This window comes from Lepidochelys kempii, chromosome 10 (assembly GCF_965140285.1).
Source record: "Lepidochelys kempii isolate rLepKem1 chromosome 10, rLepKem1.hap1, whole genome shotgun sequence".
NCBI classification, from domain to species: domain Eukaryota; kingdom Metazoa; phylum Chordata; order Testudines; family Cheloniidae; genus Lepidochelys; species Lepidochelys kempii.
The window spans coordinates 59,178,238-59,203,573 of NC_136389.1; the positions used below are offsets into that span (position 1 = coordinate 59,178,238).

The window sequence follows — 25,336 nt, forward strand, 5'->3', positions numbered from 1 at the left end:
GCGGGGAACGGGGGTTGAATGGGGGCAGGGGTCCTGGGGGGGGCAGTCAGGAAGGAGAAGAGGGGATGGATGGGACGGGGGGGCAGTTAGGGGCGAGGGGTCCGGAGACAGTCAGAGAGAAGGGGTGGTTGGATGGGGCAGCAGGGGGCAGTTATGGGCGGCAGTCAGGAAGGAGGGGGGGTGGATGGGGCAGTTAGGGGCGGGGGGTATGGGGGCGGTCAGGGGACCGAGAGCAGGGTGTGTGTGGATGGGGCAGGAGTCCCGGGGGGGGTGGGGGTGGATGGGGCAGTTAGGGGCGGGGGGTATGGGGGCGGTCAGGGGACCGAGAGCAGGGTGTGTGTGGATGGGGCAGGAGTCCCGGGGGGGGGGGGGGGGAGAGACTGTCAGGGGGCGAGAAGCAGTGGGATCGGATAGGGGGCAGGGGCCGGGCCATGCCTGGCTGTTTGGGGAGGCACAGCTTCCCCTAACTGGCCCTCCATACAATTTCAGAAACCCGATGCGGCCCTCAGGCCAAAAAGTTTGCCCACCCCTGAGTTAGTGTCTTCTAAGCATCAACTTTGGGGGGAGAGGGGGGAGTGATAGATAAATTTAATCTGCAGTTTTAATAGATGAACAAACTCCACAAAGAGGTTTTCTAGAAGAAACTCACTCCTCTAAGTTTTGCCTGAGTTCCTTCTCACTTTCTCCTAGACGCTTTTTTAAGGCATCTTTTTCTTGTACACTTTTGTCAAGTTGCTGTTGTAGATCTTTCAGAGTTGCTCTTATAGTGTCTCTCTCTTCTTTGGCATTTTGTTGATTCTAAATTGTACACAATGAAAGAATGAAGCTGAGGTAACATGCTAACAACAAAATTAAAGGCCCTGTTTTTAAAAGTATGAAAAGATTCACTCTCAATACTTCATTCTTTTTCAATTACAATATTAAACTACTTAGACTATGAAATCTCATAACAAGACCTGTATTGGAGAAGATAAGCATGGCTTCTGGACTCTTATTAGAAATATGAAAAGGAAAGGCGTCTCCGTATTAGCCAATCAGTCTCCACTACACTGATCGCTATCACAGACTTAAAGCATACTATAATCTGTTACAACTAAATTGCCTCCATAGCCTCTTCAGTGCTTTTTAGCACTTAATCATTTCGAGTTCCAGATTGAAAACGAACGCTGTACCTGTTTTATCAGTATAGTTACAAAGATTTTTTTCTGAGCTTTACTTTTGCAGCTATTTGAGAAAGTTTCACTTATGTAATTCTCCGTCATGGCATCCCAAGGGCTATGTAAAGCAAACAATGGGGAGAGATTATTTTTAGAAAAGCACACTCTTTAAAAAAAGAAAAATCTTCCATATAAGCAAAAATGTAACTATATGATTCAAAATGATCACACTTGTCTGATATATTAAGCACTTATGCAAATTCCACCCACTAACATGAGAACATTAGCATGATTTACTGTATATTTACTGATATATACATAATGATTTTTTTTAAAATGTAGGAATTATGAGAAATGCACAGAATCTTCTAGGTCTTGAGCTCATAACCCCAGCAATATTCTCTTCACATAAAAGTTCCAAAATTCAAAGCCCCATATTACATAAGCACACAAAGTTTACAAAGCATTCACAATCATTAGTTTAGGGACAGAATGTTTACTGGGAAGTTTAGCATAAATCTTACATAAAAGAAAATGTTCGCTTTATCAGGTGGATTGTCACTTGTTTAGAACATCACATTTGCAACAGTACTTCTATTCTTTATAATGTAAGTAACAAAATATAATACCCTAATTTCTAGATCCAGCTTTTTCTGTAGCTCTGCAACCTTGTTCTCTAGTTCTGTTTTTTGTTCCAGCAATGCTTTGACTTCAATTGAAGAATTAGAAACCTGCAATTAAAAGAGATGTTTAATCCTAAAAGTCCAAGATATTATGTTCCAATTTCCTTTTAAAAAACTTAAATCAACAGACATAACTAATAAAAAAACATAGTGATAATTTGTTTTTTACAGTTAGGCAGAATTATGAAAGTTACTATGGGACAGTTTTAATATGGTTTGAGATAACCTAATTTTTTCAAATACACTAGGATGTAATTCTTGTTCAACTTCTTGCTGCTTGCTCAAGGCATATTTCCAGTAGCACAGAAAACATCTCAAAAGAATCATGTGTGCGTTGTATAGCTCTACAAAAATAAAACCCAACAAACAGCAATTGAATAAACCACTAACACTTCAGGCCAAATTCCACTCCAAGATTACTTTGTGCACCTTTGACAGACATCAGTGGGAGTTGAGTTTATGGTTCTGATGGCAGAATTTGGACAGATACTTTTTATAATTATTCACTTGTGTTTCATATTTTCAATCTGATCCCCCATAATCTAAAATAAAATAAATTGATAAGGTACTTCAAATTCAGTCTTCTGATCAATAACATGGTACCAAATAGGCTTTTTTCAGGTTTCTTTTAGAATTAAAAAAACACAACTGATATCTTGGCAGGTAATAGTAACATTTATTTTTTGAATATGCAGACTGTCAAATTATGTTACTGCACTATTGCTTTTAAACAACATCCTAGACAAATTCTTTATTTAAAACACACACAGCAGAAACAGCAATTCATCCCATTGTAATGAGAGGATATTCAGCATTCTTTTCAACAGCAATAAACAACCACCTTTCCTTTAGTACAATTGCTTTTCAATGCACATGAGACATCAGCAGGAATTACTTGTAGGAGTTCACACAAGTCTCCTCTCTCTCTTCCACCATATAGCCACAACCACTGGAAAATACCTTCAGTATATCCCCAACACCCACCCACAGTGGTATTGACAACATAACCTTCGGACAGTAGTGAGGTATCCTAATGTTACTAGTATCCTAATGTTTATTAGTATTAGTATTGGTATTAGGTATCCTAATGTTACTAATGCCAACCCTCCCGGTTTCACCAGAATCACACCCTATATCCCAGAAGCTACTGAAGCCAAACCAGGAGATATTAGGCACTGAAAGTTCAGAGGCATCGCAGAGCTAAGGCAGTCTCCCTGCCTGCTCTGGCTCCGCACAGCTCCTGAAAGCGGCTGGCATGTCCCTGCAGCCCCTGGGGAGGGGGCAGGCAGCTCCACGCGCTGCCCCCACCCCCAGTACCGACTCCGCAGCTCCCAGTGACCGGGAACTGCAGCCAGTGGGAGCTGTGGGGGCAGCACTTGCGGGCACCGGCAGCAGGTGGCGAGTGCCACCTGTCTCCCTCACCTCCCCAGGGGCCGCAGAGACATGCCAGCCTCTTCTGGGAGTGGCATGCGGCCAGGGCAGGCAGGGAGCCTGCCTTAACCCTGCTGCACCAATGCCGAGGAGCTCCCCGAGGTAAGCGCCTCCTGGCCGGAGCCTGCACCCCTCATCCCCTCCTGCACCCCAACCCCTTGCCCCAGCCCTGAGCCTCCTCCTACACCCAAACTCCCTCCCAGAGCCTGCATCCCACACCCCTGCCCTAACCCTGAGCATCCCCATAACCAAACTCCCTCCCAGAGCTTGCACCCCTCACCCCCTCCCGCACCCCAATTCCTTGCCCAGGCTCAGCCCGGAGCTCCCTCCAACACTCGGAACCCCTCAGCCCCACGCCCCAGCCTAGATCCCACACCCCCTCCTCCACCCCAACCCCCTGCCCCAGCCTGGTGAAAGTGAGTGAGGGTCGGGAGAGCGAGCGATGGGAGGCGGGGGAGATGGAATGAGTGGGGCGTGCCCTCAGAGAAGGGGCGGGGTAGGGCCTCAGGGAAGCGGCAGCTCAAGGGTGTTTGGGTTTGTGTGATTAGACAGCTGGCAACCCTAGTTACTCCTTAATTTGGGTCTCTGACACACAACTGCAAAATTCACTTAGAGATATCCTACATGGCAGATTCCTCTACTCTTACATTTAAAAATGTATGTAAACTTTCACAGAGACCCCAGTATAGCAAATAACTTAAGCACATGCTTAACCTTAAGCACGAGTAGTCCCACTGAAGTCAATGAAGCTATTCACATGCTTAAATTGCTTTGCTGGATCAGGGCCATAGTATACAAATCCAGCTTGTTACTTTTTTTGCATCTTTTCAAATTCCTACTGTGTGTATTACGCACATCCTAGTCTCCTTTTACAAACCATATAAAAGGTTTTAGACAATGATCTGCAGTTCTGTATTTTACAGCTATGAAACACACAAACAAAAGTGATTTGATTATTTACTTGTGCACTTCCAGCAGCTCTTGACTTTAAAGTCTGGATCTTCTCAAAAACCAAGTTGACCTTCCTCTTTGTGGCATCATCGTTATCAGTGCTTCTGAAACACGGACACAATGTAAGTAAACAATGTAATGATTTAGGACACCAACTATTTAGCTCTGGCTGGAATAAACCTCAAGCATCCAAATTATATAAACAACAACATGAAAATCAATTAGGAGCAAACTACTATTCCACAAAGACTTGAAATAAATTATTTAAAAAATTGTATTGCAAATATTTTCTGGAAAATTACTTGGCTCTTTGATTACAATTCTGAGCTGAAGGCCAGTATAGCAATGATCAGGGTTCTGCACATAAGTTATTGAACAAGCTGCCTGAAACTTTAACACAATAAAAGTTTAGGTCCCTCATAGTCCTGCCTGCTATGTCCCAATTGTCACAACACCCTCATTCTGGGATATCACAGCTACCAGAAACTCTGCTAAATCAATAGCCTAAAAGGCTTGAGGAGTGGGGTGCTTAGAAATTTTAAGTATATTGTGTGGGTTTGAAATTCTCTGCTTTCCCCGTCCCGCCCACCTTTTTTTTAATTGGTTGCTTTCAGAATATACAACAACAAAAAATGTGACAATCTTTCACCTGGAGAAGGCACTTGATGCAAAGGACGAGGGGAACTTACCTCAGACTTTTAGGTGTACAGTCCACTTTTTATACACCAATTTAGGAATCGTTTCTGTACTGCTCAGTTCACATGTTGTGCCTTTAAACATTTTCTGAACTTTGACATCACAGGAGATACACTTGTTTTTTTTAAATTATCCGACCTACAAATTTATTTTTAATTTTTTTAAAAGTATATTTAATCTGATCCTGAACAATATACAGCATACAAATTCTGATTAGATGGGAATTCTGGGATTCTTTTGTAACCTTCAAGGACATTGCTGAGCTTCAGAATAGTGAAGTAATATAATTTTTAATTAATCTATACTTTTTGGTTTACAGTCTAATTTTAATGATAGTGTATTTAATTTATAATTTCTTGTAAGAAAGAAGGATTACATCATCCATCCATACAATCCAAGGTAGCGTTTTACTAAAACAATGGTCCCCGTGGCAACTAACTCTGCATGACAAATCAAAGACATCTGCATTGGATACATATAGAACTGTATTTACAGAAGTTTTAAAAGTTGTTTTTAAAATAATTTTCTTTTTGTTATATATTCATATTAAGGGTGAAGTCTCCACTGTAATTTTTCAGCTACTATATGCTGTTACTTAATTGTTCCCTACGCATCACAATATTTTATGCTATAGAATATAAAACACATAGGAACAGACTGCTATGGGAATTAGGAATCTGAAAAACATCCAGAAGATTACAAGTACATACTTCAAACGACCAGATAACCTCTCCCAAAAAAATTAAATAAAAATCCTCAAGCAGATACAATCTCCAATTTCTACTGTAAAAGTTAATGAAGTTTACTAACCCTTCCTTAAGGTAATTGTAAAGGATCTGCTTAGCTGTCTCCTCATTTGTTTGTTGTGCGAGGTCTTGCTGGCCCTTTAACAGATCAGGAGTTGCCTAAAACCACAAGGCTGGATATCAAAATACAGACTCTTTCAATGATTTGCTTCCCACTTTTGCTTCCCACTTTTGCTTCTGCTTTGAAATTCTCCAGTCTATATATAGTAGAACCTCAGAGTTACGAACACCTGGGGAATGGAGGTTGTTCATAACTCTGAAACGTTCATAACTCTGAACAAAACACTCTGGTTCTTTCAAAAGTTTACAACTGAATGTTGGATTTAATACAGCTTTGAAACTTTACTATGCAGAATAAAAATGCTGCCTTTAACCATCTTCATTTAAATAAAACAAGCACAGAAAGGTCCTTACCTTCTGAAACCTTTAAAAAAACAAAAACCAAAAACCTTTCCCCTTATATTTTAGTTGTTTACGTGTAACACTGTACTGTACTGTACAGTATTTGCTTTTTGGGGGGGGGGGGCGGGGGGAGGATCACTGTTGCTGATTACATACTTCTGGTTCCAAATTATGTGTGTGGCTGACTGGTTTGTAACACTGAGGTTCTACTGTAGTAATTTTACCAGAGAAGAAGTTCATTGAGGGCATGAGCCAATGCTCACGGAAGTCAATAGGAGTTTTCCCATTAACTTCAGTGGTTTCAGATCAGTCCTTATAAGTGAAAGATACAGTGTGCTTGTTCTTATTCTGACAACCGTAAAAAAAAGTCACTGATCTTACTATAATCTTAAAATTACCAAGTATCTCTTTGGGACCATTGAAAGAAACAAGCGTACTACAATTCAGCAGACAGGAGAGAAACCTGTTTAAAAATATGCACATTTGGACCTTTTCCTTCATGTTATTATTTGCTGCAATGAGTATGTTTTAGGCATCAATAACACATTATTTTACAACACTCCTAATCCCCACCCTTTTCCCTCCTCCAAACAGGAATGTGACTCTGTTTCTTAAACTTGGCTTTCTACAGCCTCATCCAGAGAACAACCGTTTACATTTATTGTTATTGAAACTCATCCTGTAGCCCTCCCTGAGGTCAAACTTTCACTAAACACCATGGGAGTTTGTTCTAATGATAAACTGCAGGATCTGACCCACAGAAAATGTGCATTTTATACAGTGTTCATCAGACAGCTTTGACTTACACAGTGCAGGTAACTTAAGAGACAACATGTTTCATATTGAAAAGTTACCTGTGTATTTGGTGTAGAAGAAAATGTTTTTACCAAGATCTTCTTTGCTCCTGGGTCGGGCGGGATTGTAATTCGATTTGGCATCAAGAGAGTAGAAATTACTGTTTTAACTTCCTCTTTTTTATTCTGTACTGGAAGTGTGGATGACCTAAACGTCAAACTTGCTCCGTTAACTTTATTTTCTTTCTGATATTGCAATGAATTGTAATGGCTATTCTGAATGTCTTGAGTGGTCGGTTGCAGTTTACTGACAGTTCGAGCAGCAACTTGTGTATCGGGGGAAGGCAACTTTTGTTCAAGAGATAATTGTTTCTGAAGGTAAATTTTTGATGGCCTTAGCAAGTGCTCAGTTGATTTACCCAAGTTTTTACTAAACTCATCTAAGTAATCTGAATTTACCTCCAGGCCTAAAGACAGTACACTGTCAACACTTCTTGATCTTTTATGATCATCTGGGTGAATTCTGTTTCTTTTTCCTGATCTACCTCTCCTCTGTGGACCAATTTTCCTATCAAACTTTTCAATTAGTTGATCAACTGCAGGAATTGAGCCAGTGTCAATATCACGGCCTGTTCCAGGCAAAAATGGGATATATCTTCTGTTTTCATGTCGATTAACGTTGTCTGCATAGATAGCATACTCTTGGTCATCAAGCAAAAACTTATACAAGGAATTTGCAGAAGTTGGAGTGGTTGATGAAGATGATGATCTTCGTGACCCATCCAATACTGGCCCAGCTGAATCTTGTCTGCCAAAAGAAAGAACATCTGGTCTACTTTTCCTTGTTTCTGTTTGGCCAGTTGGGCTAACATGTGGGGATCCTCCACTAGATGAAAGTGACTCGAATACATGCATTTCATTTGGACTGCTAGTAACACTGGGGCACTTGGACACATGCTTATTTTGGTCTTCCACTGCTATGGACTTGTTCAAATGAATTGTTTTCACATTTGATCTGGCTGACTCCACAAGCTGTGGGTTTTTCTGTAGGGTCACTACTTTCGATGAAGAAGTCCAAGGCTTTGTTTCAATCTTGCCTTCAACTTCAAGAGATTTAGACTTATTGCACACAGAAGATTGGTAGCTATCCAAGTTCAAGTTATTTTTTTCAGGATCATAGGGCTGTAAAAGCTCAGGATGCCTTTGAAAGTTCAACAAATTGGAGGGTTTTAATGTTCCATATTTAGAATCTGAGACTCCATTCTCTCCTTCATTGATATTGGTTTGCTTTAGGCTTTTAAACATACTGGGCTGTGTGGATTGTGTTCCAGGAAACTTTATTTCTTCATTATTTTTCTCCCCCAATTTAAGAGCAGTATTGGAGTTTGGAGCTGATCTATTAATTGTCTGAGATGCAACCTGCAGCCCATTTTCAGATAAAGATGGGTTTTCTGATACACACCCCTCTGTGTTGTTTAGCACTATGTAGGGATGCCCATCAATTCCTTGGACCCTAATACTGACACCATAAGATCCAGGCTTGGAGTGTTGTGTATTTCTAGCTTTGTGTGTCTCATCATTTGCAAGCTTGAGATGAACTCCATAGTCCCGTTGCACATGCTTGAAACCAGCAACATATGGCTCCATGATTAACACAGGTTTTCAGCTATGAAAAAAGGACATACAGATAAGATTTAATTTTGATTACGTTTGGTTATTTAATTAGAGAAAACGTACATGCTGACCAAAAATCACAATACTTATTTTTACGAATAAGAACTAAGAACACCAATCATTTATGTAATGTTTCCCTCTGTAGAGCTGGTGGAGGGAACAATTTAAATACAGAGAAAATGAAGCACAGAAAGTAAAATGGTTTACACAGGGTCTCAAAGCAAGTAAATGGCAGATAAGGACTAGAACCCATGTCCCTTTACTCCTAGTCCACTGCTTCATACTCTGGACCATGGGTAGTCAATTACTTTTTGTCAAGGTCCAAATTTCTTAGTCAAGATATACCCAAGGTCCAGATTCCAGAGAAACATTTTTCATACCGCAATAATAATAGTGATAATAAAAAGCAAATAAAAAGATTTAACGGTTCATTCAAAAGCATCTGGCAGTTTGGATTTGGCCCGTTGTCCGCCAAAGTAAAAAGCTTTTAACTTTCAATGAGACACTTAAAAAGTTTGACATTAATTCCACAAATACAAATAAGTTATGGTGATAGACCCACTGGAGAGACCTCACTGAAAATTCTGAAAAACCAATCTCTTCATGTATTTATTTTCTGCATATTTTTCCCCCCTTTTTAATCAATCACATATTTCATGGCACCATTTCACTAGAGATTTCCAGATCTCCAAACCATAACCTAGAAGTGTTGAGAACGCTCCGATGTGCAAGGAGGAAAAAAGAGGATTTCATAGTTCTTGAACTAGTGTCTAACAGGTGTGATGAACCTTACATAATTTTTAGCAAAACATTGCCATTTTGCCAACTAACTGTGTTGACTCAGGGGATGTGATTGTATTGGAATGACTGTTAATGATGTAAATATAGCAATTGATTTAGTTGACACTGGCAAGATTGGCAAATATGGTAGTAAATGTAACCAAGCATCAATGTGTTTGAAGAATTAACATATGTCAGACCTTTCTCCTACAAGACGGAACAAGTTTGCCAGTTACTAAGAACAGATTGCAATAGGTAACACTGCATTTTTACTGATTGCATAAAAGCTAATGTGGTAATTTCATAAAAAATTGGGCAAGAGTTCATGATTACATCTCATACTTGTCCTTAAGAAAATATATGTAGTCCAACCATAACATAAACAAAAGCAACTTCAATCACTAACTTTATTTACATCTGTTTTCCTGACAGTTCCATTTACCAATTATAATATTGCATAACTTGAAAACTGCAGGTAAAATACTGATTATAATAAAAAGTATTCTTGTATTGTCTTAAATGGTTTAGATATTTTTATTCCTATTTATTCAGTTAAGTGTGTCTGTGAAAGTGAATAGTGATGTGCAGCGAAATGAACTTATATGATACACAAAAGTTCAGAGTCAACATGTGATGAAACTGAAATGAACATCTGACAATTGATGTGGGTCGGAGGTGTGATGCTGGTGTAGCGAACACTGGTGCAACCACTAGTTTTTTAGACATCAAAGTTTTTAAGTATAACCCTTATACCATGAGGAAACTGTTGGGATTCAAGTATTTTTTGATTTAACATAGCTATTATTCAGGATTTCTCTAGCTTTTTTATTGGAAGTACATACCCCTCCCACACAAATGTCAGACTGCAGCCAATGATTAGCATCAGCCCTACCAATAAGAGAATGCTAGCATGCCTCAGGAGAGGAAACATATAACCAGCTATTATTGGCTTTTAGATAGCTGAAGCAGTGAAAGAAGCTCCAACATCCTCATGCTTCCAAGCTCTGCTTTTATCTGTTTGGCTTTCAACACTGGTTTTCAGAAAAGGAAATGTGTCACTGTTTCCTATAGCTTTGCTATCCCGTGGCCTGCAAAAACTTTACTATCACTCCATCACATTTTAGTCTTAGGGCTTCTGAAAGCAAATTCCTTTTAGATCTATCACCTTATCTGCAGAACCCATGGTGCCACAAATATTGATTAATTATGCTATCAAAAACTAACTAAACAATCCTGCCATTGCTGTATCATTGCTTTTGGCTTGCTCCAGAAAACTCACCACCACCATACGGCATTGCAAACAGATTCTCTGCTGAGCAGTGGAAATGGAAAATATACTGTGAATATTCCCAAATTTGATATTTCAGTTATATCAGCTGAAGCACCAATGCTACTAACCCCAGATTACATGCACCAAAGCTGTTTTATTTCAAGGCAATATCAAACTAGAACAAACCTGAACCATAAAAATTAAAATGAGTTTTCTTTAAGAGCTATTTCTTTTGTTTTTACTTGAATTGTCTCTTTAAATATAAGATGTCCATAAGATCACCTACAGGAGGGATGGGGACAATAATTACAAACTACAGACAGAGTGCCAAATGCTTTAGTCTGCCAGAGGAAGATGAATTGTGGGTAGAAGGATTGTGGGTATGGGTAGGTCAGCACTACTGAAGTAAAAATAAGCAGTAAGACCCTGTCAGAGTTATGGGCCCTTTTAACAGGGCTAGGGCTCAGCTGCATCTGTACCAGACAGAATTTGCCTCCCCATGTGAAGGGAATTAAGGGTAGTTATGTGACAAAGTGTAACCCTAAGAAGCATTCAGTGCCAACTGGCAAAGAGTACACTGTTCCGTAACAGTAACTCCTGACAAACTCAATGCACCCACACATTGCTTTTATAATATTTATCCAGGCAGGATCAAGTGAGATCTCTAATAATAGGTTGTGTGATACTGATACTCATAATTGTTGCAAAATGTATGTACGGATATTAGTTGTCTCAAGTCTGAATCAAAACATGGGTGTCAAACAGGTTTTTTACCAGACAAAGGATGTATATTCACCTGTTGGCCTCAGTTCACATGTAAAACAAGCACTGTATATGAAGGCAACATGGAGCCAGCACACCAGGGAATAAACCATGGTGGGGTGGGAGGTGGGGGTGTCAGCCGGACTCTAAGGACAAAACAATGAACTTAGGGGATATAAGGAGGAGGCAAAAGTCCTTCACTGAGGAAAGCAAAAAGGACTGTGTTTTATGCATTCGTGAAAGAGAAAGCCCAGCCATGTTGGTTGGAGACACTGGGAGATTGTTTTAGGCGAGAAACTACTTTAGACAAGGGTTTAGCCTGTTAAAGTTAACTTTAGACTCTAGAAAGCACATTATACTGTTTTATGTGAAACCATTTGTTTTGTTTGTTATCCTTACTCATTATCTCTTAAATCTTCACTTTTGTTAAGAAACTTATGATTGTTTTCACTATAACTGTATCTCAGTAGTGTGATGTTATAGAGGAGCTGACTCTCAGTTGAATCAAACACATTTGTGTGTACACTATCTTTTGGGGTGGCAAATCTGGTAACTTCTGAGGGTGTTCAGTGATTAACAGCTGGACGCTACAGGGGAAGGCTTCTAAGGGTCTCAGAGATTGATTGCGTGCATTGGTATATTGGTTGCGTGCATTGTTAACCTGCAAGGTAAAGTAAGGGCTCCACCAAGAGGAGATTGTCAGGGTGTCTGGGAGTCCACACCCAGTTAACCACAAGCAAGTAGCTCTCTCGCTGAGCAGGTGGGTAACAAGGTGACCAAGAAAGTGTCCCACAAGGGTCACGTGACTGAATCAAGCCGCTGAGAGATCAGAGCAGCCTGTGGCTCAGATAGCAGGGAGAGCAGATCTGTGAGTTAGCACTCCATTAAGAGCAGGTGGCCCAATTAGGAGATCAGTCTGGGAAAGTATCGGAAGAGCTCCAGGAGAAGGAGAACACATGGCCATTTTGGATTATGGGCATATAGGCCAGGTGTTTAGTTGTTCCAGGGATGGTCATACTGGGTGGGCACGTGTTCTCCTATATACCATTTTGTGTGGGAGTGCAGTGTCCCTTTCCGACAAGGGAAAGAAGAGACTGATCAGAATCCAAGAAAAGGGCTGAATACAAGGTGAAAGAGAACAGATCTTCAGAGGGAAGGTTGTGCCCACTGGAAGAGTCTGGGGAAGAAGACTTGATCTTGACTGTATACTGGACTTTGAGTCAGTGGCGGATTAGCCACTGGACCCACGGGCCTCGGCCAACTGGGGGGCCCCGGAGCCCTAGCCGCTGGGCAGAGGAATCCCCTGATCCCACTCCATGGTAGCAACACTGGGCGGGGGAAGCCCCTGAGCCCCAACCCTACTCCCCAGCAGTAGCGCCAGGGGGGTTAGGGTGAGGGAATCCCCCCAGGCGGCCCCGGCCTGACCCCGGCAGAAGCCGTGGGGTGGCAGGGGAAGGTCCCAGAAGCACTGGGCAGGCAGGGCAGGAGAAGCCCCAGTGCCCCGACCCTGCTCCCCCGCAGAAGCACGGGAGAGTTACGGGGGAAGCTCCTGCACCTGGATCCCTGCTGCAGCCCTGGGACTGGAGGAGCTCTCACTCCCTGCTATACCCCAGGGCTGTAACAGGGGACATAGCTTCTCCAGTCTTGGGGTCACAGTGAATGCAGGGAGGCAGAAAGGAGCAAAAGGGGTTGTGGGGCTCTAGGGTTGCCCACTCTGACTGAAGCTTATAATGGGAGATTTTTTTCTTCCAACATAACAATGTCATTTTCTTTAAATATCCTATTAAAATCTCCTGGATTGCTTTCAATAGTCATCAGGAGATTGATTCCGATTCCAGGAGACTCCAGGCCAAACCTGGAGAGTTGGCAACCCTAAATGGGGGGACCCTGGGTGGAACAAGAGTGGGCCCTGGGGAAGGGGCAGAAAGGGGTGGGGCTCTGGGCAGGGCCGCAGGCGGATGGGGCAGAACAGGGACAGGGTCACAGGCAGAAGGGGTGGGGAGGGGTCCCCCCCACTTGCTCTGGCCCAGGGCCCCAGGAAACCTTAATCTGCCTCTGCTTTGAGTTAAACTCTGGAAAGGGTGAAGTTTTAGACTTAGCCAGGGGGCTAAGTCATTGCAGCAGCCTGACCGCTCTGTGCGTACTGGGACAAACACTAAGGGGAAACTGAGACAGAGCCCTCACTGGGTTCGGCGAGACCCCGTTACAGACCCTGTGACTGTTAAGTCAAAGACAAAAGCAGAAGAGGAACTGCTTCAAAATTACTATGGCAAAATAATTTTAAACTTGCCATTGTTTAATAGACCAATATCAGACAGGTAAAACCATTACACTTTCCCTGCTACCAATGACATCTTTCCAGTGAAATAATTGATTTAAATATTGAAATTTTTATACTGCAAGACTGGTGCTTCATTTTTTCCTCTTTTAGGTATCAGTCTTTAGGAAGCAATGTATTAGTGGAAGATGCAAACAGACATCCATAAACAAAGGTGGCAAAACACAATGGTGTAATGCCATTGATTTCCATAGTTACATCACAGACCCTAGCCAAACTTATGTGTTGCATATTACACAACTCTCTCGGTCCACTCTTGCTGCTACTTGTGCCAGTGAAGGTGCTGTTCATATCATATCTACTGGCAGTGGTGCTCTCTCCAAAGAATTCTTCTAGAATAGTAAATAATTGCTGTAGATTACAATTAATACAGAACTCTGTACAAAGCTGTCACAACATAAAAATTAGAAGAACAAGCGTTTGTTGACCAAGAGCTTATCTGCAATGAGGATTTCAGCCATTGGTGGCCCGCCACTGATATAGCTGCGCATAGCTAGTGTAGAAATGCAAAACCATGATTAGCACCAGTGCTGCTTATTACTAGTTTCAAGCAGGCTTACCTCAGTCAGTCCCTGGACACCAACAGCTATACCTTGGGCAAATCCCAAGTGCAGACAAGGCTTAACATACAGACAATTTTCATAAACTCTCATAAGAGCACCACTGAGGGGAGACTATACCACTTGGATTATAGCAAATATTCCTGAAAACAGCATTTCATCTAGCTCTAGGGTTGAGTGGACTGATATACTAGCCAAAAGATACTGAACCAAAGTGCCTCAGAATGGAGACTGATTAAATGCCACATGCTACTCAAAACTGACAATCGATGGGAGTGCTCAGAACAACTAGGAATTCCTCAGGATATAGAGCTCAAATCCCATAAGCTGTCAGAACTGCTGTCCTGTGCCAAAGACCCACAAAACGATCCTAATGAACCCACTTTCAATCTTTGTGGATCTCTGAGAATAGCATGCCAAGAAGCCCTGGGTAACTAAATGCTCACCAAGCCCCAGACCAACATTAAAAAGAAGTATGCAGGAACCCCTACCACAGATATCATGGCAATAACAGAAAATAGAAACCAGGGCTACATAAGAAAGTGAATGGAAAGAGGGATTCTTGGGTTTTCCAAGAGAAGCATCACAAGATGTGTCAGGAAGTCAAATGGCCAGAAGGGACGCACAATAAAGACATCAAAACAGAAAACTTTAACAGTTTCATTCACCTCCTGTATCTCAGCAAAAACTGCCCCTTCAGCTGTTATGACTGACAGGAGGGTTTCAGACAACATGCAGAATTTGATCCATTTTTTCAGACTAAAAGGACAGTTCAGCTCACCATTAACCAGCCAACTAGTCTGCTAGTCACCAGCCAGCTAAACTTCTTCTCAATGGACACCCTTCCCACCTTGGCCTAAAACCAGCCACAGCTCCTAGTCAATCTCAGGGTCCCTTCTCCCAAGGCATTGGGAATTTGTCCTATTTAGCAATTTGACAGGTTTCAGAGTAGCAGCCGTGTTAGTCTGTATTCGCAAAAAGAAAAGGAGTACTTGTGGCACCTTAGAGACTAACAATTTGTTAGTCTCTAAGATGCCACAAGTACTCCTTTTCTATTTACAAGTATTTCCTTTTCTCAATAAGCTGGTCTCCCAGCTCTGATGCCAGAGGGCCAATCGACGGTCCAAATGACAAAAGACAGCCTCATTGACCAATTTTTTCCTGGACTGCAAAAACATTGGGTAAACTAGCTACCATTTCTGCCAGATGTTGTTAGTTTCAATACAGGGAAATAAAATAAACAACATGGAATTTGAATTCTCTTTAAGACTTCCAGGAACACGAAGAGTCATTGAACAAAAGAAAGGGCGAAACAGGGAAGGCCCAGGGGAAAGGAAAAAAATGCAAGAGGATGAACAATGGAAGGAAATGACAAATTCTCCTAAGTTTCATTTTTTCAGGTCTCCAATTCCATACGTTTCCGCATAATATTGGAGTTTCCTTTCTCATTGTGTATGATATTATCTTGCAACAACTACACAGCTTCCAGGTATTATGATAACAGAGATACAATGACAAATCTAATACAATAGACATTTGCCTCATCATACTGAGTCTGATCCAAAGCACTTTGAAAACACTGGAGAGACTCCCACTGTTTTCAGTGGGCTTTGGATCAGAACCTTAAAAAGTAACATTAGCACTGAATACTTGCTGGCTAACAAAGCATGGAAGAAAAAAGACTATCTACACAGCTCAGTAAATTCACAAAAAGCAAATAAGTAGATAAGAACCAAACGGCACTAACTACGGTAGCAAGTCTCTGGAAGAACAGGACAAAACCCAGATGTTCAGGCTCTCAATCCTGTGCTTTAAACTCTAATCCATGCTCCCTTTCTCTGAACACATCATGGTCTTGAAATGAACTGAAAAACTGCAATAAGGGTAAAGAGTGTTTTAAATACTTTAGTTAATATTTTCAGAAAATGTAAACAAATCTAGAAAAATATTTAACTCTAAAAAAGGAAATCTAGTTTGCAGAAACCAATACGTTGTAACAATACTAGTCTCCTCAAAATCAGCTATGGCATATTTGCATGTATTTACACAGGAGAAACATGCTCAATATTTAATTAGCAGGATGTACACGTGATTCAGGGACCAAAGTGTTAATATGCATGAAACAGGCTCTTTGTTGACTTTAGCTAGACAGCAAAAGCCACCAATGGCAAAACAGAAGAAATGCAAACAAAACTACTCAATACTTGAAAGCTTTCAATAGCATACTAGCAAATGTGGTTTGATATTACAAAACCATGTGTTTAGTAGTCCTCAAAGAAGAAAAAGAAAGTTATTACTACTGACAAATTAAGATTAACAACTAATCTCCACAAGAAAAAGATATGAAACTTTAAGGCTACGTCTACACTTTAAGGTCTCCCGTGTAGCCACTCTATGTCAATGGAAGAGAGCTCCCCCATTGGCATAATTAAACCACCTCCAATAAGCAGCAGTAGTGGGAGAGCATCTCCTGCCGACATAGCGCTGTTCAAACCAGCACTTCTGTCAGTGAAACTCATGTTCTTTCTCACACCCCTGATCAACAAGTTTTCCTGACAAAAGTACTAGTGTAGACATAGCCTAAGAAATGATCATGCAAATCAAACAACCAGGGCCGGCTCTAGGATTTTTGCAGCCCCAAGCAAAAAATATTTTTGGCCGCCCCTGCTTTTTTTTTTTGTGCCCCCTCCACCCCCGGCTCCGCCCCAACTCCACCCCTTCCCAACCCCTTCCCCAAATCCCCGGCCCCGCCTCCTCCCTGGGGCGTGCCGCGTTTCCCCCCCCCATTGCTTCCTGTGGCTCCCCCCACACGCCGCACCCTAGCTCACCTCTGCTCCGCCTGCTCCCCTGAAGACGCCGCCAGTCCACTTCTCCCCCCTTCCTCTCAGGCGAGGGAGAGGCAGCACGTTCAGGGGAGCAAGCGGAGCGGAGGTGAGCAGGGCAGGGGAGAGCGCAGGAAGTAACGGAGGGGGAGGTAGAGGAACCACTCCCCACCCCAGCTCGCCTCCGCTCAACCATCGCCGCCTCCCCCAAGCGCACCGCTGCTCGGCTTCCCCCCCTCCCTCCCAGACTTGCCACGCATGAAACAGCTGTTTCGTGCGTGGCAAGTCTGGGAGGGAGGGGGGAGAAGTGGAGCGGCGGTGGCACGCTCAGGGGAGCAGGCGGAGGCGAGCTGGGGCGGCGGGGGCACATTTCGAGGGGCGGCATGGCTGGCTCCGGAACGCCGCCCCTCGAAACGTGCCGCCACAAGCACCTGCTTGTTTTGCTGGTGCCTAGAGCCGGCCCTGCAAACAACAAACAATCAGAGCTTAAAATTCTCAAATCATCACCAACAAATGTTTTCTTTTTGCAGTGAAACCTCTGAGTTTCACCGCAAAAAGTCATTGGCAAGTAGACGCTTCCACAGTTTTTGTGCAAAAAAGGGACTTTTTCCACTTTAAATGGCAAGTGTCCTAACTCAATGGACATGGGGAGTAATCACTAGAGGCAAAGACACTTTGTAAAGGTCTGGGGAACTTTAAAGGTTAACATGGGGAAGACTGCTGCTGTTTCAGTTCTGTACATCCATCTCCAACACTATCAGTTTGGTACCTTTCACACACACCGCTGCTATTCAAATGGAATAGTTCTCTTGTGTAATATAAAGGGACTGAACTTTTTTAGAGTCACATAATAGGATTTGTTTCAAAGGTTTAATAAAAAGTGGAAAATGATACAACTGTTGTTAAACAATGGAAAATTGTCGTTGTTAAAAGCGGAAAATGATACAATAAATGTGCATGCATCTTTAAAGCACTGTTGACCTCAATTTGTCTCATACACTTCTAATTCAGAGACACTATTCATCCTCTTCTGGTTGTATTTACCTTCCTGTATGTGCAGCAACAATAAATATTCAGATCCTGTACTTGGTATATCCTCGGAACAAAAATTTGTGTGAAGAATGTGGATTTGATTAGATTGCTCCATATCAGAAACAAACAAAAATACACCCAATATTATTAGCTTGGCTGTAGAGAATATACAAAAGAATGACCAGTGTTATTTCTGGAATGCAAACGCTGATATCATAACAAGTTTTTCTGCAATAATTTGCAACAAGAAGTTTGTAACTGGCAAAAATTACAACCCATTGAGAACTACAAAAAGTCTTCCTTCATGCATTAGGTATTTTCAATTGCTGTTTGGGATGAATATATTTTCCTTTCAGAATGTCACCATAATATTATGTATACTTTAAACACCTCATAAATATTGAGTCACAAATTTTAAAGAGTACCTCAGAGAACAATAACATAACTTTATACAGATTGGTAATTATGGTTTGTTATAGACATGAAATAACACAAACATAGGTCTTTTTTGTGAAAAATTATTAAATCAACTCCTCCATATAGGTTTGCATCACTTAAAAATATTCAGAAGTTTTCTGATCTTCTTACAATTTACTCTCAGAAAGAGCTACTATAGATAGCATTTTTATTGAGAAAGAAAAATGCCACAACAGCATTGAATTCACCAACCATGGTGCATGGAGGTATAGTCATACTGTATTTTAATAGTACTTTCATTCAAGATAATACAGATCAAAATCAAGGTGCCTAATTAATGTATGTCCAGAAATAAAAACTATCTTTGCCAGTCTGATAACTGAAAGGCTCTGCTTGTAAATTGTATTTTGTAGCTTGGCATCTGTCAACTGACAAAAACCAGACCAAACCAAACCTAACCATGAAATATACAAGCATGTTGAAATGTCATTAAAAATGTAGGGAAATTGTACATATTGGGTTTTATTTTAAAACCTTTATGAAAATACACTCTTTGATACTATATGTCACAGTTTTAAACAGATGTTCCTTGCATTTAAACTTTCAGACAGAAAACTAACTTCTAGTGCTGATAATGGATTATTTATATTGACATACAAGTCTGTGCATCAGATGCGATATGACAGGACAGTCTTTATTGCGTTATTTGGTTTACGAAAGGAGGTTAAAAATATTTCTTTTCTTTAGTGGGTCAGTTATTATTTTCTTACAGTTATTTGTTAAAGAAAAAAAGCTATGTTTATCAAGGAAGAAAATTCAAGGTCTGGGATTTCTCTCATACTAGCTACTTTTGGTTTGAGTATCACATTTTTGCTATGTAGTTTCAAAGGAGTAAAACTGAGTGGTGCTCTGTAAGGAAAATACACAAAGTTCTTTTCAAATGCATAAGAGATATGATTTTCAGTAAAGATCGGAGCAGTGTTTTTACATAACTTTTCATGAGACTGATTTTTAAGATCACTATTTTCATTACCTAATAAAAACAAATTCCTCTCTCTTGTTTGTGAAGTAAAAATTATCACAAGGGTGTGTACTGATTCAGCTGCTTATGGGAAGTAATTAATTCTAACAAATTGCTTACTTTTCAAAATATTCTACTTGCTGCAATTAAATAGAAAATGTATAGCCCAGAATAGACAACCTCCAATATTTTTTGAAGATCAAAAATTTAGTTGCAATTTAGAACAATACATTTTTTTGTTTTCTGGCTGGCACCATTGTTCCAGTGCTTCATGTTATGCCAAATTTTATTGAGCAACACTTTCACCTGGAGAATTTGAAAACAGTCCAAGAAAGTAATAGCTTGGCTTTTTGCAGTTGTATTGTATTGGACTAAGCAGCTGGATTTACTCACCAACAAGCTTTCTAAATCCAATCATCTCAGGTTAGTCCAAATTTTACAGGGGCATTAAATTAAAGATCCAGGGGACCTACTCAGACAAGAGTGAAGCCAGTTCAAACTCCACTGATACTACCAAGCAAAGCCATTGCAAAAAGAGGTTATGTCAAAAAAATTGTCACACTACACATTTTAATTGTGTAGTGTGACACAATTGTCACACTACACATTTTAAAGAGTACCTCACAGAACAATAACATAACTTTATACAGATTGGTAATTATGGTTTGTTATAGACATGAAATAACACAAACATAGGTCTTTTTTGCCTTTACTTGTAATTTCAGCCAAAGGATTCTATTTAATCAAAGCACCTCAATTAACATTTTCGGGAGGAATGAAGGAGATGGATTTCAAAGTGAATTTATCCCAGATTCAGCCATCATTGGGCATGATCCTGCAAATAGGACCTTGTATATGGTCCCTTCCTCCCACCTGGAGTCCCTCTGAAATTTGGGTGGGAGGAAGTGTACAAGCACATGGTTCTGTTTGCAGCATCAACCCCATAATTTATGGGACTGTTTATGTGAGCAGGGCTGCAGGATCAGGTACTTAAGTAGTTCATAAAATGCCATTTTGCCAGCTGCTTACTTTGGTTCAGATGAAACCTATATTTTATGTCAATTTGTATTATAATCCCCATTATAATACAGGGGATTATAAACATTTCTGTGGGGCTAAACCTTGGTACTCACAATCTTTTCTTTATTTAAAACAAAAATATTTGAATCTTTTACATAATTGTATCACATTTTTAAATGCTTACCAGATCTGGACAATAGTTACCAAACCCCCCCACAACATTCTCATCACTCAGAAATTGTTTAATTTTTCAAATGAAATTGTTGATTTTTTTTTTTTGGCAATAATAGGAACCAGACCTATTTCTTGTTTGTAAAAAGAATTTATCCAGATAAGCTCTAATGTTTGAAAATTCAATACTGCTCTTTATAATGTATGTTCTTCTATAGCAGATGGTTCCTAGGATGTGATACGATAGTTCATAAAGCACTCTGGCAGAGGCACACTGAAGGTTTAACTGGTCAAAAGTCCATTTTAAAAGTGCTAGAAAACATGTTTCTTTGCAGCTGCTACTAACCTTTTTTAAAAGCAAATGACATGGACTTTATGAGACGCTGCTTTACAAGAAATAACTTTTTGAAATCCTGTAATTCAGAGCCCCATGCTCTCCTCCATGGCTACCCACAGAAGAGAGAAGCACTGTCATGCAACATGCTCTCCCCCCCACAACACCATAGAAGCCCATCCTCCATGGAGGGTCTGCAGGTTCCAACCTTCATGGAATTGAAGGGGGCAAGTAATTGTGCCAACTGGTCTCTCGCAGATTTTCCTGCACCAAAATCTGCAACCTCAAGCTATATTAGATTGTGTTGCTGCTCCCTTCACACCGTGTACCACCTCACACTCTTTCTAGGAGGGAGGGGGGATAAATAGGAGGAGTTAGCCACATCGTGGACAGAGACAGGAAACAGCTTCAGCGGGAGCCACCTGTGAAGATGCCCCTTGCCTTCTGCAGATTCTCCAAGGCTCTCATTGATCTCAGAGGATTTGCAGATTGAGTCTTCTTATATGGGAGAGTCGGGGGCAGGACATACTATGCCCCTTCAACAGAAGAGCAGTAGTAAACCAACTCCTGTAGAGGAGAATGGGGCCCTAAATAGGGTTCTAGGTATCTGGTTTTCAACCGGAACATCCAATCGGAAAGGGACCTTGGCAGCTCCACCAGTTGGTGTGGAGCTGGCAGGCTCCCTACCCGTCTCCATGTGGCTCCCAGAAAGTGGCCAACACGTCCCTCTGGCTCCTAGGCATAGGGGCAACCAAGGGGGCTTCGCGCAATGCCCCTGCCCCGAGCACCAGCTCTGCAGCTCCCATTGGCCAGGAACCACAGTGTTCAGTGGAGTGAGCGGGGGCACGGCCTTGGAGAAGGGGCAGGGCAGGGGCAAGGGTGTTCGGTTTTGTGTGATTAGAAAGTTGGCAACCCTACCCCTAAATCTTTACATGAATACTAACAATTCTGAGCCGTTAGGGTCTAGCATGGCAAATGACATTCAGTCACATGGTAGTTATTTTCAATAAATCTTCTAGTTTTTGTGCTATTTTATGGAAGAGAGAGAAAATAATTCACTGCCCATAGTATTTAACTGCTGCAGTAACACAGTATTTACTATATCAGGTTAGACTTCTGACCATCAAGTCTAGCACCCTACCTCAAACAACTACCTAATGCTTCACTTGATGAAGAATGGGAAATTAGACCAATGGGTTTTAAAATATTTGTTTCCTTTTGTGAGCAGCCAAAAAAAGCTTCATATCCCAGCTTCTCTCCCTACCCATATGAAATGAAAAACCCTGTAACAGATTTCATACTTGCACAGTCATGGGTAGCTAGGAGCCCTGACCATACAGCATGTATTATTCACAGCTCAGAAGGCGGCAGTACCACCACCTCACTGAGAGATTTATGCTTGGTATCACACACTGATGGGGGACTAAATCAAGGCTGAAGGCCACCTTGAAGACTGGGATGGTTTATGACGACAGGCAGAATACAAGCATACTACTATTAATTCTACAAACTGCACACAAAATTGCATTAGTGTTCTATATTCTGCACAAAATGTTATAGAGAGATGAGATCACTTTGAAACGGAACATTGATGCCCCTTCCATCCACCAACTCGAAAAATAAAACTCTCCTCACAATCCTGAAACTTCTAGAAGAGGAACACCTGCCGTTCCCAGCTACCATTGAACTTAAACCAGGGCCAGACCTGGGTTTTACAGGAAACCTATGTAAAGTAACCCCGCCTAGCAATCACTTCATCTATGACCAGGTTTCCCATCTCTACACGATCATGTTGTCCTGGACTCCAGCTGCATTTTTGTAACCCCTCATTGTACCCTTATGAAGGGGTCTGCTCCCTTATCGACCCTCACCCTTGCAAGAACCAGAAAGCCAGGAGATTGAGCCAAAGCCAATTTTCCAGATGGGAAGCATAACTTGGGAATTAATTCTCTGCTACGACATGCAGGTATCAGACAGGAGAGCCTGAGCTGGGCCTTGCTACGAGGTCCTGTGGGTGAGTAATGTGGGATCTCTGGAGAAGTTGATCCCTATTCACTCACAAATCACTATGAGCGACCATGAATGAGGTGGAGTCCAATGTGTGGAATTTTGTGCAGATTATTTAATAAAATTTTGCATATAATCATAACTTTCAGCTGTGTAGACACAGTGCTGGTGAAAGACATGGACTGGGTGCCCTGGTGAATTAAGCCCTCTGTTTATCCAACAGGCCTCAGTAGGGCTATCTTCTCACATACACTGCCCTGGAAGCATGCATGCCTCATCCAGATCGGGAGGTGGAAGAGAATATCTTCTAGAGGAACAGGGGTAGTTCAGTTTCCATGGTCTACGGCATGCAGTTCTTGGCTTCTGCTGACTCTGCCAGTTAGTATAAAATTAAAGCTGGACAGAAAACAATCTTGCCCTCCTGAGAAAAATTTCAAATTTTTGTAAAACTTTAATTACTATTTGGGATGAAAGGTCAAAAAGTGGAATGCCAAGAAGTCAGGAACCATGGGAGCCCAGGGAGGTTCAAGAGCTGTGATGTGGGAGCCGAAACTGAGACCCTCCAAACTAATCACACTATCCCTACTGGCAACTTACAGTGAAAGGCTCAATAGCACCTTAGAAAAGCCCTGAGTAAATCCTAATATCACATCTTCAAAAATGAGGACAGCTATCTGGGAAAAAATAGATTTATTAAATCAAGTTCTGACCTTTAAGATGCTTGCACAAACAGGTTGGTTCACTCTCTGCTCACACAGGCAAAATCTCCTACACCCTGCTTTTAGTCTTCCTCAAACTTTGTAATTAAGTGCACCACCCTGTTCTTGAAGGAACAGCTCTCATTAACCAAAATACAATTACTATACATATAACAATAAAGCAAATATTAACATAATATCCAACTTCACTTCTAAATACAATATTTTCCAGTATGAAATCAACTGTAACTATTCTGAAGTCCTCGCACTTATGACTTTTCCCTACATGGGTTTGAACATAGGATATTTAGATCATAGAACAGACCTCCTGCACTCCAACTATAGGAGTAACACTTGTGGGGTAGGCACATTGTTATCTTCTATTAAGTCCAGCATACCGTGGAAGACACAACACATACTCTGCCAATGGGTTACACAACTGAAATGTTGGGTGTCAGGATTTCTGGTTATGTTCCTGGCTCCCGGAGTAGAATATAGTCACACTAGTGATTAGAGACAGCACAGCCAACTATAATGATGACCCTCTTTGAGTTATCTGCAGGGAATGAACCTGGGACCTCTGGATCTAGAAGTATGAGCCTCTACTACTTGAGCTAGAGAACCAGGTCCATTAGCAAAGAGGTAACAGAAATCACACAAACCTGTAGGAGTCCAGCCACTACAATTGGTTGGGTATTTTCCATTGAAAAATGGTGGTTTTGTCAAAATCTTCAATTTTTCAGTCTCGAAAATCAAAATGAAATATTTGATTTCAAGTCAGTTCAACCCAAATTGGAATATTTTAGTTTTTTAACTTACCCAAAACATTTAGTTTAAAATCAGTTCAACAAAACAGTTAGCTGCATATCCATATCAGCTCAATCATGTACAGGAGTTGTCGTTCAGGCCCCATATTCTCCTATGGGCCAGGCTCCATGGGGGACTACCTCTCCCAGAATTGCAATGCAGCTTTCCCTTTGACCGAGCTGTGTGTGTTACCACCATGGGAGTCACATGACTCTAGGTTCCTTATGGGAGATATATAGTCCAGCCATGGAGCCTGGCCCACAGGGGAGAATGGGAGCATCAGGCTTCTGAATTGCATCTCTCCTAAGGCAATGTGCCACTATGGGAAAATGCAGTTCAATATCGAACTGACTCAAAACAGTTTTCTTTAAACAACTATTTCTTTAAATTATCCATTTTCTTTACATTACTAATACTCAATCCATTAGTTAGAATGTCAGTACACCTGTCACCAGGTGACAATACAGGAGACTTATCTATTGGCCTTGCTTACTGCAAAAATTAAAGCTTTATTTTTTAATTGTAACCTCCTGACTTTTTCCTACAACACACTGAATTATGATGTATTACTGTCATGCTATTAATTTTATATTATTAAATAAAAAAGCCATCATTTTAAGCCAGAAAAAAGGACATTTCCAAATACACCAAATGTTAATCAAAAGCAAATCTGTAATTAAATTAAATTCTACCAATTTATAAA

General features: G+C 41.1%; 1 protein-coding gene across 3 annotated transcripts in view; it reads right to left on the reverse strand.

Annotated features, from left to right (window-relative positions):
• CGNL1 (cingulin like 1) overlaps positions 1-25,336 on the reverse strand; it is a 122,889-nt gene that overhangs the window by 74,057 nt on the left and 23,496 nt on the right. For all 3 annotated transcript variants that reach the window (XM_073303764.2, XM_073303762.2, XM_073303763.2), the window contains 5 exons: positions 6,981-8,586; positions 5,729-5,823; positions 4,233-4,326; positions 1,787-1,888; positions 650-798 (listed from right to left, as the gene is read on the reverse strand). In XM_073303764.2, coding sequence (XP_073159865.2) covers positions 650-798; positions 1,787-1,888; positions 4,233-4,326; positions 5,729-5,823; positions 6,981-8,567 — 2,027 coding nt within the window. In that variant the 5' untranslated portion in view covers positions 8,568-8,586. The remainder of the gene's footprint in view (positions 1-649; positions 799-1,786; positions 1,889-4,232; positions 4,327-5,728; positions 5,824-6,980; positions 8,587-25,336) is intronic.